General features: G+C 40.2%; 1 protein-coding gene across 1 annotated transcript in view; it reads left to right on the top strand.

The window, feature by feature from the left end:
• Positions 1-3,111: 3,111 nt before the first annotated feature.
• LMNTD1 (lamin tail domain containing 1) overlaps positions 3,112-14,743 on the top strand; it is a 153,161-nt gene continuing 141,529 nt past the window's right edge. The window contains exons 1-5 of the mRNA XM_075553320.1: positions 3,112-3,134; positions 3,323-3,509; positions 3,989-4,108; positions 10,545-10,750; positions 14,071-14,243. Of these exons, the coding sequence (XP_075409435.1) occupies positions 3,112-3,134; positions 3,323-3,509; positions 3,989-4,108; positions 10,545-10,750; positions 14,071-14,243 (709 nt within the window). The remainder of the gene's footprint in view (positions 3,135-3,322; positions 3,510-3,988; positions 4,109-10,544; positions 10,751-14,070; positions 14,244-14,743) is intronic.

Here is a 14,743-nt window from a genome sequence, read left to right on the forward strand (position 1 = left end):
ATTTCTCACAGTTCCTCTCATAAGGTTATATTATTTTTGCTTTAAGTTCAGGAAAACTGAAACTTGGAAAATTTGACTTAATAATTGGCAGAAGTGACATAGAATATCAGGTTTGTCTAAATCCAGTAGGCATTTTGGTCTCCAATCACCACAATGCTTCTCCATAGTGTTTCTCTTTGCAAATACCTCATTAGACTTATCCAGCATAGTCCTATGAAGAGTCAGGAGGCCTACTAAATATTTGAATGTTACTAATGAGATACTCACAAGACCAAATGTTCAAAACAAATTAGAATTTGATTAAGTGTTAATTTAGCACTGTAGTATTTTAGCTGGTTAAACTCTAAACACCAAACTCTCTCTGTCTTTGAGTCAATTATGACTCAGCAGCCTCTAAGATTTATAGGTTTCTGAGACATAACTTTTTACAGGCGTAGAAAGCCTTGTCTTTCTCTCGGGGAGCAGCTGATGGATTCTTGCATGTAGCAACCAATGAATAACCACTAACAACCATGCTTTCTTTGCCTTTAAAAAAAGCACTAAATCTTAGTAGGAACAGGCTCATTTGAGGCATTAATACATATGTATTACATATGCAGCAATTTAGGGAGAATAACAAATACAAAGTAGAACAAAGCCATAAGTATATGTAATATAGCCAAATTGGGGAGACTCAAATGTTTTACCTACTCAACACTTCATGTTAATTCTACTAGTACTACTAAATAATCAACAGCACACAGTCCTTCTGTGGATAATATAAATGAAACTTCAATGACTGATGTGATCTCTAGGAATTCAATGTTATTTGTTGTAGGTAGAAATATGGACCCAAGTTCAAATATATATTATAAAGAACCCTGAGTAAGCCTTACATAGGACGAAGCACAGGCAAAGACAAAACTGAGTCATGTGGATGAAGGAGACCATCCGCCTGAGGCCAGGCTACCTAAAGGAGTCACAGACACATGCCAACGTAAACAGGCCTAGAAAGAGACTGTCACAAAATCACGATTGCCAGCAGATCACTTCACTGAAGTCACAGGGAGGGCTAGGGAATTGAGAGAGGGACCATGATTGGGATCAATATGTTAGGACAAATCTTGGAGGGTGAGACTGAAGCAAATTTACTTTGCCTAAAGCCAAAGCTTGTCATATTGCCAGTCAATGACCAGAAAGAACGCTGTGGAGGCTGAAGCTCTAGGGAGACTCAACATGTATGTAAGCCTCCCAGTGCAAACCCTACCTTCCTGCAAACCTAGTGCTCAGAATTTAAGTTCTAGGTAACACTAAACCATTCACTTTCTGGGTGTTGTTTTATGGATTTGTGTTTAAAGCTTCTAATCTCATTAAGTTTGACAGTGAATCTACATTTATGTGTGTGTGTGTGTGTGTGTGTGTGTGTGTATGTATATAATTTTGTAGATGCAGGGAGAGAAAAGTGAATGGATTTGGGTTCTTTTAATATCCTGTTGCTTATTTCCCGCCTGGTTGCTTCTCTCTCCAGTTTCTCTGAAAGGAACCAATAGTTTCAGAGTTCCAAAGAAACAAGTCTCATCCCTTGTTCCTCAGACAGCTGTGACTGGGGACGGGAGGGATTATTTCCAATCCTTGTTTTGTGGCTCAAGCAAATGTGCTTCATCAAACCCCATGGAGAAAAGATGGAAGCACTTTTCTACGATTTTTGAAGACAATCAAGCTAGATCCAGGTACACATCCCATTTGAACTATTGAATATCTTCCATTGTGGATAGGAACAATAAATAAGTAAGAAATAAAGTTCTAATGTGTTGATAGATCATTTAATTCGATCTAAAACCCTGAGTGATTCATTGATACATAATCATTTCATGTTCTGAGCAATTAGAAACAATTGATGATCAAGAACCAATCTAGAGCAGATCAAGGACCTAAATGAATGCTGAGATTAAGACAAAGACCAAAGGGGTCGCCCTTCGTTTTCACGATGCAGTGTCAGACATGACGACAAACGTATAAACAGCAAAAGTGAACTCATAAAAGTTACATATCCTTGCTCATCAAAGGACATTATCAAAAAAGTGAAAGGACAACTTCCAGGTTAGAAGAAAATGTGAGGGGCCATATATCCAAAAAGCATCTAATATCCAAAAATATATATATTTTTAATTTACAACTTAACAAAAAATCAAAAGATGGACAAAAAAATTGAACATATATTCATCAAGGAGGATATTCAAATTGCTAATAAGCATATGAAAAGATGTTCAAAGTCACAGGCTATTAGAGAGATACAAATAAAAATTACAATGAGATACTGTTTCTCCCTTACCGGAATGTTAGTGATTAAAAAAATAAAAACAGAAAGCAACAGGTGTTGGAGAGGTTGCAAAATACCGAAAACTCTCATTGAGGTTGCTGATAGGTGTGCATAACTGTTCAGCCATGGTGGAAAACAGCTTGGCTGTCCTCAAAAATTTAACAGAAAGTTGCCACATAATCCAGCAACCTAAGCCTTGCTATGTTCCCAGAAGCAAAGGCAGGAAGGCAAAGGTGCACCTCTATACCAGCATTCATTGCACAAAAGTTTTCACAAGAACCCACAAAGTGGATTTATTTATGATTATGGTTTAAGCATGAGGTAGACCCTAGTGGTGGTGGAAAACAAATTTACTTGTTAACTGTATTAGAGAGCATCCTTTTCTTTTTTTCCAGGGTGAGGACTGGTCTCATGTAACATCAATGGACAATAGACTTTCTCCTCCCACCCCTCCCTATTCCCCTGCCACACACAAATATAAAGTTAGGAAAAGTTGCCTAATTTATACGCAAAAAGCAGTAACGAGACAAATACATTTCACAGCAGTCATATTTTTTAAAGTATAAACTTCTGATATCATATAGGTGTCATAGAAAGTTTTAAAAACTTATTCTGAAAAAATATGTGTATGCTTTAAATATTATATTAAAATATATCAATCAATTATGAAAATATAAATGACCAGTATTTTTTAAATCGACCAAATTAAAAGAGGAAAGTTCACAAAAGGGGAAACCCTACAATTAAAATAAATGGATACTGAAAGGGCAAGGTATCATTTTATGCCCATCAAACTGAAAAAAATTACCGGTATGTCTGAAAGTTTCAAGTCTTGGTAAGGATTTGATGAACAAGAAGAAAGACTATCACATGTGTTGGTAACGAGTGAATTACACAATAGCGTTAATTTTACAGGGCTTGCAAGAAATATTTATGGTTGTAGTTTGAGCATGACGTAAAAAGTACAGAAGAAAGAGCTTACAGTGGCTGACAAACTATATGGGGCTTTGTTTTAATCTCTAGTGCTCTTGGACATATGAAAATAACCGATGTGCATAACGGGGGGTTATTTGTGAGGCTCATGAACTCTTCCCAAGACAAAGAATTGGAGATTGGAAATCATTATCTCCAGCAGAACTTGAACGACCACAAAGTTGCTTCGTACCAGTTCCCTCCCAATCTTATAATGCCGGCCAAGTGCACTGTCACCGTGAGTAAAAGATACAAATACCATGAACTAGACTTGTACAGGGAGGGAGAAACTCTTCATTTCTGAAAATGTGATCTTTTCCTGTGTGTATAGTTAGCTAACTGTATTCTTTTGGCCACCTTCAAAGTATCAGTTAATACCCTGAATTAATTTGCCAAGGGCTCTTCAATTGGGTCTACAATACTCTGTGTTTTTCTGACTGAACTGTGAAGATGAACGATTGTGAACACACCCAGTTCTTACAAGAGGAGCATGGAGATGTGCTTAGCAGACAGCTGCTTGTTTTGATGCTGAAGGATCCCTACCTCCTGCGCCTTCTCGGCGCTTCCCTTTCCACTGCTGCCAGGGGCTATTTGATTTGCATGGCTTGATATGGTCACATTTTACAACCTCGTCTGCCCCAAATGCTATGTTGCAATAACGCTGTGACATTTACAAATCTATTCTGAACTCCAACAGCATCGTCTATTTTCTTACAGGTGTGGGCTGCAGCTTCTGAAGCAAAGCATGGGCCTCCCTCAGACTTTCTTTGGAAGAAGCAAAACAAGTTTATAACAAGCCCGAATTGTACAACAATCCTGTGCAAGCCCAATGGTGAAGTCAGTGTCCGGTTCTTAAGTCTCGCTTTTAATATAATGAGTGGCTCTGTTTATATCTCCTCGCTCAGTTAGGCTCCATCCACCAAAGCTTAGATGAAGCTGTCACTAAACACAGCAACACATCAGACCTGCCGAAAGCAATCTCTCCAGCGTCACAAGTGCCAGAGAGTTATGTGCAATTGGAGAAACAATTATTGTGATGTTCCCTAGTCCTAAGAAACTAGCTCAAATTTCAGAATCAAGTTTCTATTTAATTTGATATGTGACAGTGACATCACTAGGGGACTGCAGGGGGTGCACACTATTACCAGGTGACACTGTCAGAGAGGTTGACAGCAAAATGACTCTCTAGAACATTTCTGTGCAGTATTCAAACAAATTTGCTATTTTATAAAAACATACCTCTAGTTCGCTACATCAACAAAAACACTTTATTGTAAGCCAGACCTATGACTTGTATCAATATATCCACAGGTCTAAAAACTCTATGCTAAACGATTTTTTGTAACCTCCTAATGCAAGACAGGCGGGCTGTAATTATTACCCTGACAAGCACACTTCAAATCACTTGCTTTCTTCTCTGTTCACGAGACAAGCTCGTGTTTTTATATGTGCTGATCTTGTGACGTTTTCCAGATTTTTAACTAAAATGCTGTAGTAATTATTAATTGTGAACCTACCCCAATAACTATTTTGAGAAGGAAGTTGGAATTAAAGGAAAAGGATAAAAAATTTAAAAGATTTCCCCTCACATAGTAATCATGTTGTACCTAATGTTGTAATTCAATGTAGAAAGACTTTACAGAACAATGTAAAAATATTTTTATTGTGAATCACATGGGGGGTTACTATACATGAAACCCACCAATGGCCTGTCCTCCCCTTTCCCTTGATTTCTCTTCTCCCTCCAGCAGATAACTACTACCTTCCCCTCTACCTAAGTTACCACCTCTCTACCCACTAGCTAACAATGGAGAGCTGGTGGTATAGTGGTTAACCATTTAGCTGCAATCTGCATGGTTGGTAGTTCAAAACCACCAGTAGCTTCAGAAGGAGAAAGGCTGATCTTTCTACTCTGGTTAATAGTTATAGACTCAGAAACCCACAGTTTGCCCACCACTACTCTCTATCCCATTGCTTCATCTGTCTTCCTGTGCCCTCGCCACCTTAGAACATCAGTCTGTTTTCTTTGGTACCAAAATCTTAATCTTCTGTGATTAACTAGCTTCACAGCATTATGTTCTCTAGGTCCATCCAAGCCAAGAGGTGCTTCACAGAATTTTATCTGAATTCTTTAGCAATGCATAGTATTATGTGTATGGACAAACTTTTCTTTTTCTTTTTTAATTAAATTATTTTATTGGACACTCACAAAACTCATCACAATCCATACATACATCCACTGTCAAGCACATTTGTTGCCATCATTCTCAAAACATTTGCTTTCTACTTGAGCCCTTGCTATCAGTTCCTCATTTCCCCCTCCCTCCCCACTCACCCCTCCCTCATGAACCCTTGATAATTTATAAATTATTATTATTTTGTCATGTCTTCACTATCCGACGTCTCCCTTCACCCAATTTTCTGTTATCCATCTCCTAGGGACGGGGTTATATGGAAATCAGTGTAATAGGTTTCCCCCTTTCCTCCCCCCCCTTCCCTCCACCCCTTCACCCAATTTTCTGTTATCCATCTCCTAGGGACGGGGTTATATGGAAATCAGTGTAATAGGTTTCCCCCTTTCCTCCCCCCCTTCCCTCCACCCTCCGGGCAACACCACTGATCCTGAAGGGATCATCTGTCCTGGATTCCAGATCCTATCTGTACCAGTGTACATCCTCTGGTCTAGTCAGATTTGTAAGGTAGAATTGGGATCATGATAGTGGTGGGAGTGGGGGAGAGAAGCATTTACAAACTAGAGGAAAGTTGTATGTTTTGTTGTTGCTACACTGCACCCTGACTGGCTCATCTCCTCCCCACGACCCTTCTGTAAGGGGATGTCCAGTTGCCTGCAAATGGGCTTTGGGTCCCCACTCCACACTCCCCCTCATTCACAATGATATGATTTTTTGTTCTTTGATGCCTGATACCTGATCCCATCAAGCCCTCATGATCACGCGGGCTGGTGTGCTCCTTCCATGTGGGCTTTGTTGCTTCTGTGCTAGATGGCCGCTTGTTTACCTTCAAGCCTGTAAGACCCAGACACTATATCTTATGCACCTGCTTTGTCTTCAGTAATCATGTCAGGAAGGTGAGCATCAAGGAATGCCAGGTTAATAGAACACAGTGTTCTTGCATTGAGACAACACTTGAGTAGAGGCCCAATGTCCATCTACTACCTTAGTACTAAACCTATAAATATATGCACATAGATCTATTTCCCCATCATCACATAGAAATATATTTACATATTACATGCCTGTCTTTAGACCTCTATAAATGCCCTTTGCCTCCTAGCTCCTCCATCTATTTCCTTTTACTTTCCTCTTGTCCCTCTATCATGCTCAGCCTTCACTTGGGTTTCAGTAATTCCTCTTGGTTACATTGTTCTGGATCAAGTCCTACTAGGCCTCTTACACCCTCCTCACCACTGATTTTGAATCACTTGGTCCTTTTTCCTTGGGTTGGTTAACACCACTTCTTCTCCCCCACCTTCCCCTCTCCCATGTCTCCATGTAACCATGGGTCCTACCGTTTTCTCCTCCAGATGTCTATCTCACCTATCTTATCTAGATAAACCTGCAGAGATAATAATATACACAAAACCAAGACAGAGCAGAACCAAGCAACAAAAGAAAACAACAACAATAACAAAAACAATGACACAAAGAAAGAAGAGCCTGTAAATAGTTCAAGGTCTGTTTGTTGACCTTTAGGAGTGTTTTCCAGTGGAGTCTTGATGGAGTGCCACACCCTGGCCCCAAAATCTAGTTTTTGTATTCCCTGGGGACTTCCTTTCTCTGCTGGACCCACGGTTCTTAATCCAGTCTTCTCCTGAAGGGGATGTAGGCTGTTTGCTTCTGCCTGCGATTGTAAACAGGGCTGTGATGGACATGAGTGTGCATTTGTTTTTCAGTGCTGTGGGTCTTCCTACTTTGGGGTTTACACCCAGCAGAGGGATCACTGGGGTAGAAGGAACCTCTATTCCCAGTTATTTCAGGGAGGGCCTGCTACCCCCCACACTGGTCACACCTTGTTACAGACCCGCCAGAACCTTATGAAGGCTTCAGTCTCCGCACCGGTTTTGACTCAGGGCGCCTTGCTATTTGTCATTGCTTTCTTCCCAGATTGAAAACACTCTATTCTTCCTTTCAAATTATTTCTCTTCCATTCCCTTCAAATATTTGGGATCTACCCCTTTCCCTCCATTTTCTTTGCATTTGTCTTCATTGTGAATTGTTATCTCTGATTCCCGATTGTCAGTCTTCTCCGCTTGTTTTATTTAGAATACTGCTTTAAGTGAATTGATTTCTGGGCGGTCATGTTGTGAATGCTGATCTCAGGTTTATTTATGTCTGCTGCTGTTGATTCTCTGTCCAACAGACCAACAAACAATTATTGCTGTTAGTGCTCACATAATCCAAGAAATCCTGCATTTAAGCAGTTTATAGTGATATTAAGGCATATTATTCTCTGTGAAAAATTGATAATAAACATGTCTACGTATTCTGTATTGTGTGGTATGGGAAAAAATCTGTGGGGGGCAGGGTGGTGACGTCATGATCTACTGCACTAGGTGACGTGAGCCCTAGTTCCACCTCTGACATGTCGCCTGCAGATCAACATAAGTCAGGATAGCACTGCACACTGGCCTTCTCTATTCATTTCCTAGTATATTTTTGTTATTTTTCTCTATCCTATGGGCTGTGCTACCTGGTCAGAATGTAACAGATTAAGGTCCAGCAGCTCTTCTCAAAGGACTGATAATCTAGTAGGAGTCTGCGGTCTATTTTGTAATGATCTTACTTTAGATTCCATGTAACAAAATAATATGCGTCATTAATAACTTTGAGAAATTCATAGTCAACATTTTACATTTTAACTCTACCTTGGTGTATAGTATTACTGTAAAAAATATACCCAAAGCTACATCAGTAAGGTTTTATGCTATCTCTTTCTAAAAGTTTTTCCTTTTTTAAAACCATCATTAAAATTTCCTTAAATATCTGCCTTTTAATTTTATCTCCAGCCTAGCTTACTGTCGCAGAATGACTAAGACTATAATATGTTGATCAGGATGTCTCTGCATGTCTTTCTTGCTTGCTGTATAACTTACGCTGTATTGACTGTGCCTGCAGGCGGGTTTTGTTGTTGGGTGCTGTCAAGTCCGCTTTGACTGATAGCAACCCTGTGTACAACAGAATGAAACACAACTTATTCCTTACATTTTTCTCATGGTAAAGCCCCTTGTTGCAATCGCCATGACAATTCATCCCCTTGAGAAATTTGTTCTTTTTCATTGACCCTTTCCTTTACCAACCACTATGCTCTTTTCCAGCGATTGGTCTCTCCTGGCAACAGATGCAAAGTATACGAGACAAAATTTGGTCAACCTTATTTTTAGGAGCATTCTGGCTGCCCTTCTGCCAAGACAGATTTGTTTGTTATTTGGACAGTGCACTTACTTTCCATAGTCTTTGTCAACACAATAATCCAAATGCATCAATTTTTCTGCAGTCTGCTTTATTAAATTGTCGAGGTTTCAGGGCATATGGAGTCTTTGAAAATGACACGGGTAGGTTTAGGTCCTCAAAGTGATGTCCTTCCTGTTCCTGAATTGTGGTGTGACATCAAAAGTATCATACATGAAGAAAGTAGAGGCTCATTAAAAGACAAGAAAGGAGGAGAATGAATTAACTGTCAGAAAAGACATTAGGATTTGAATTAAGATTTGGGTTCAGATTTGAAGTCAGATGGTTTGGCTGAAAACTGAGCCAAGGGGGTCAGTTCCTTTTCAAGCTCTTTTTTTTAAATCATTTTATTGGGGGCTCATACAGCTCTTATCCCCTCCTGGTATTGCTACTCTCATTATTGGTCCTGAGGGGTTTATCTGTCCTGGATTCCCTGTGTTTCCAGCTCTTATCTGTACCAGTGTACATGCTCTGATCTAGCCAGATTTGTAAGGTCTGGGTCATGCTAGTCAGGGGAAGGAAGCATTAAAGAACTAGAGGCAAGTTGTATGTTTCACTGGTGCTATACTTCACCCTGACTGGCTCATCTCCTCCCCTCAACCCTTCTGTAAGGGGATGTCCAGTTGTCTACAGTTGGGCTGGGTCTCCACTCCATACTCCTCTTCATTCACATTGATATGATTTTTTGTTCTGGGTCTTTGAAGCCTGATACCTGATACCATTGACAAATCATCATCACACATGCTGGTGTGATTCTTCCATGTGGGCTTTGTTGTTTCTCAGCTAAATGGCTACTTGTTTATCTTCAAACCTTTAAGACCCCAAACACTATATCTTTTCATAACCAGGCACCATCAACTTTCTTCACCACATTTGCTTATGCATCCACTTTGTCTTAAGCAATCGTGTCAGCAAGGTGAGCCTAACAAAAAGCCAGGTTATTAGAACAGAGTGTTCTTGTGTTGAGGGAGTATTAGAGTAGAGGCCCAATGTCCATCTGCTTCCTTAATACTAACATATAAATATATGTACATGGTTCTATTTTGCAATAGTTTTATATATATATATATTGACATGTACATGCCTATATTTAGACTTGTATAAACGCCCTTTGCCACCTATTTCTTTCCTCTATTTTCTTTTACTTTCCTCTTGTCCTACTATCATGTTCAGTCTTCATTCAGGTTTCAATAATTCCACTTGGCTATATTTCCCTTGATCAAGCCCCACCAGGCATCCTACTTTTCAGACTCTTACACTGGTATTTTTTATGGTTTTAAGGTTTGTTCCTCATTTTCCTACACCGTCTAGAATTTTCTAAGACTATCCTGTTCAGAGCAGTTGTTAGTGGCAACTGGGCACCATCTAGTTATCTGGGTCTGAGAGTCACAGAAACTAATGTTCTTGTGGTCCATTAAGCCATTGGACGAATTGTCCCCATGTACTCTGGACATAGTTGCACCTTAGATGGTCACACGTGAGCTTGTAAGACCCCAGTCACTACTAACTGAAATAGGATGTAGAATATTGTTTTGCCCCCATGGTTCTTTATAGTTAAATTCAATGGCTTAACTGAATCAATTCTCCATCAGCACTCATACAACTTTATATGTGAGGACACAGTCTGGGTCAACAAGTGACTACCTGACGTCCCACAGACCCGGAAATGAAGGTCATGATTTCATACTGTACCCCTGTGAATGGCTTTATACAGCTTTCTTAAAGGCTATTGCAATGCACCTATGGCATTTTACAAAAATCTATCTAACACGAACAATTTACTATTTGCGAACCATTTTTCCTAGGCTATTGCCTGGTACACACCTATTCACTGGAAGCAAGCATGGGAGAAATTAGAAACCGACATTGAATTTAACAGAGGCTCAATTGCATCTCAAAGGAGCACAATCCACCGTCCAACATCCATAAGCACAATACCTAAAGGAAAACACGATCATCCCGAGAGAGTTACCTCGTCGTGTCAGGTGGAGTACATTCCAGTCCTTCAGAGGTAAGCTTTTGTTTGTTTTCTAAGTGAGGCTTTCCCTGAGTTAGTGAGTTATCAGTTACTCAATGGCAATTTATTGTTATTGTTGTCAGTTAGCGGCCATCGAGTCAGCTCTGCCCATAGCAACCCTATGTACAACAGAATGGAACACTGTACCATCTTGCGCCATCTTCAGAAATGTTCCGACGCCTGCACGATTGATGCAGCCACTGGGTCAATAATCTTTTAGAGGGCCATCCTCTTTCTCACTGCCTCTCCACTTTACTAAACATGAGGTCCTTCTCCAGAGACTGGTCTTGCCTGACAATATGCCCAAAATATGTCAAATGAAGTCTTGCCATCCTTGCCTATAATGAGCACTCTGGCCTTACTTCTTCTGATTGGTTTGTCCTCTTAGCAGTTCATGGTATTTCCAATAGTCTTCACCCGCACCACAATTCAAATGCATTCATTCTTTTTCATCTTTTGTATTCAATGTCCAACTTTCACATGCACATGAGGCAATGAACTATATCATGGGTTGGTTCAGGAGCACCGTAGTCCTAAAAGAAGCAGCTTTGCTCTTTAATGCTCTAAAGAGTATTATGCAGCAGATTTGCCTAATGCAATAGGTACATTTGATCTTTGGATCTCCTGGCTTCTGCTTCCATTAGCACTGATTGCGGATCCAATGAAGACAAAATCCAGGACAACTTCGACCATTTCTCCATTTTTTTCATGATGTTACCTATTGGTCCAATTGTGACAAATAGGTCTTCTTTATATTGAGTCATAATCCTTACTGAAGGCTGCAATCCCATATCTTCATCAGCAAATGTTTCGATTCTTCCTCACTTTCGGCAAGCAAGATGGCGCCATCTGTTAATAGCCTTCCTCCAGTTCTGATGCTACACTCTTTTTAATATAATCCAGAATCTCTGATGATTTTTCCACCATATAGGTTTAACAACTATGGTGAGGGGATTCAACCCTAATGCACACCTTTCCTGATTTTCAACCATGCAATATTATCTTGCTCTGTTCACACAGCTGCCTCTTGGTCCGTGTGCAAGTTCTGCATGAGCACAATAAAGTGTTCTGGAATTCCCATCTCTTCAGTTTTTTATGGTCCACACAGTCAAATGTCTTTGCATAGTCCATGAAACACAAGTAAACATCTTTCTGGTTGTGTTAGGCAGATTCCTCTGGAGAAATAAAACCAGGACACTTATGAATATATATATATATATGGATAGGTTTATATCACAAGAAGGAATATAACAGCTAATTAGTCCACACCACAGTACAGATGGTTCAGTTCAACTTACTTCCATGGAAGAGTTAATGTACTGGAAGTCCTTCAACTCACATGGGCTGCCAGGTCCAATGTCAAGGAAGCAGACAGCAGAGTCTTCTTGGGGCAAGGCAAGCAGAGTCTGCCCACAGACAGCAAGCAGCAGGGTGGGTCACCAATAGTCAGTACTTCAGGAGCTTAGCAACGCAGACTGGATGTGATATGGAATACAAGCAATACAAGGGGATGGAGTCCACCACCTCAAGCTCAAGTGATGTATGCACCAGCCCCAGAGTGAAGCAGGTCTTGAAGGAGCCTCAAGCTCTAGTGACATGATCCATGGGGTTGCCTGGACCACAGGTAGTGTAGCTCACGGGTTGAGGCAGAGAACTAGCTACAGCAGCAGCACTCATGCTCCGGCAGTGAGCAAGAGAGAGGGGGTGGGCCTTGCTGAACCATTTATCTCTTTGCCCTCCAAACAAATTGTGACCTGATTAATCCCACATGTTTCTATTGGCCAGGTTGGCACAATAAACCTACCTATCACACTGGTATTATCTGATTTGAACTAAGATCTTTCTGAGATCACCAATGACATCGCCTTGTTCCACATTGTTCCATCTTGTTCTGAATCCCACCTAAACTTCTAGGAGTTCCCTATCAATGTAGTACTTCGACCATATTGGATGGTCTTAAAGCAAAATATTACTTTTGTGGGATAGCAGTAATAGAGTTCTATAATTTGAGCATTCTATTGGGTCTTCTTTCTTTGGAAAAGGCACAAATAAAATCCCTACCAGTCAGTTGGCTGGGTATCTGTCTTCCAAATTTCTTGGTATAGACAGGTGAGTTCTTAATTAGCTGAGTGAAACATTTCAGTGGGTGCTCCATCAATTCCTGGAGCCTTCGTTTGGACTAGTGCATTCAGTGAAGCTTCAACTACTTCCTTTGCACCATTGGTTCTTGCTCAGGTGCTACCTCCTGAAATGGTGAACTGTCAACTGGTTCTTTCTGGCACAGTGACTCCTGTGTTCTTTCCATTTTCTCTTGATGGCTTCTGTATCACTCAACATTTTACCTATAGGATCATTTGAAAGGTTCTGTGGGCAATGGCAAGTAGGCATTGATAAACAGATAAATCAAAAGCAGTCAAAACAGATCATCAAAAAAGTCCAGATACTATGATTTACAATCCATCATCATTTTCAATATTTTCTTTCCTCTTGAATCCCTTGATCTATCAGCTCCAATTTATCCCCCCCTCCCCTACCTCCACCCCCGTGAACACTTATATATTATGTATTATTATAATTGTTTTTCTTGCCATAACTTACACCATCCCATATATCCATTTACCTAAAATTCTGATGTTTGTTCCCTTCTAGTAGGGTTATACAGTCATTGTTGCTATCAGTTCCCTCTTCCCCACTTTCCCTCTTGCTCTTGCCTTATCCTCAGGGAGTCATTACTCGTGAGGGGCTTATTATCTATCTTGAATTTTGTATATCAAAAGATCTTGATTGTGGTATCTGTAAGAGCTTCCATTGAAATGGTTTTTTTAAGCACTGTGATTTAAAGTAGGGCCTATATGTGAAGCATAAAAACAGAGCAGTAGAAGAAAGGCTACTAATATTCGTTATATAATCTTGTGACTTCCTTTGCCATTTTAATTTCTCATCACCACTGCTATTAGAGATAAGGCTGTGGAGAAGTTACTAGCACGTGTTTAGCAGGTATCAACTCAATGTCAATGAGTTTGGTTTTCTGGTTTGAGGTGGAAGGTGCAGTCTCTCATCTAGAAACTTCATATTCTGCGGAATCTGGATGGGGAGCTACTGTAGATGGGGGGACTCGATTTACATTATTTATTTGGAGGCAAATGCTTGTGATGTTATAATTAACATTCTGTCCCTCCATGTCTGAAAAAGCCATATTATGGTCTCAAAATGCTTTCACTTTAATTGTACTTCCATATGTAATGCAATGCGATTGCAGAAAATGCTTTTTGGGATCCAATTTAGGTTTTCTTTCTTTTCTGTTTTTTTTACAGGGAAAAAGAAATCCCACCAACCCTTTTTCCCACTCGCAGCCCTTGGTGTCACTCTCCTAATAACCCTGGACACCCCTACAATCCTCTGACTAAACTGTACAGAGCACCCAACGCTAGGACCCGCATGGCCACGGGGTGTAGACATCACTCAGCCTGGCCTGGTATATTTCCAGGTAAGACAAACAGGAGAGCCGGGGAGGGTGGGGACGGTGTGTGTGTGTGTGTGTGTGTGTGTGTGTGTGTGTGTGTGTGTGTGTAGCAAAATTTACTTTGCACTAACATTTCTCCAAATCCTCAGAAATTGTCAGAGTGGTTTGACGGCAGTGGGTTCTGGATTTGAGAATGCGAGTACTGTAAGCCATCTCACTTACAGATGCGCTCAAGCACTATTTCCCACAACTAATTCTTTGTATCAGTTGAAGGAATCCATGAATAAGAGGGACAGCAATGTGGCCCCAAAGGCTTTTCTAAGTAATCCTTGAAGTTCAGTCAGAACTAGATTTTGCCTTTCATTAAACAGGAAAATACATATAAATCTATACTAAAAGCAAAGCAACAAACACCATTTTCAAACAAATTCTAATATTAATCTCAAGTTTTCATTTTCCCAACTGATGTTATTTTAAAAGTTCTCTAAATAAGTTTTAGATCTGCTGTTATGAACCCTCAACCT

The sequence above is a fragment of the Tenrec ecaudatus genome, chromosome 6, assembly GCF_050624435.1.
Source record: "Tenrec ecaudatus isolate mTenEca1 chromosome 6, mTenEca1.hap1, whole genome shotgun sequence".
NCBI classification, from domain to species: domain Eukaryota; kingdom Metazoa; phylum Chordata; class Mammalia; order Afrosoricida; family Tenrecidae; genus Tenrec; species Tenrec ecaudatus.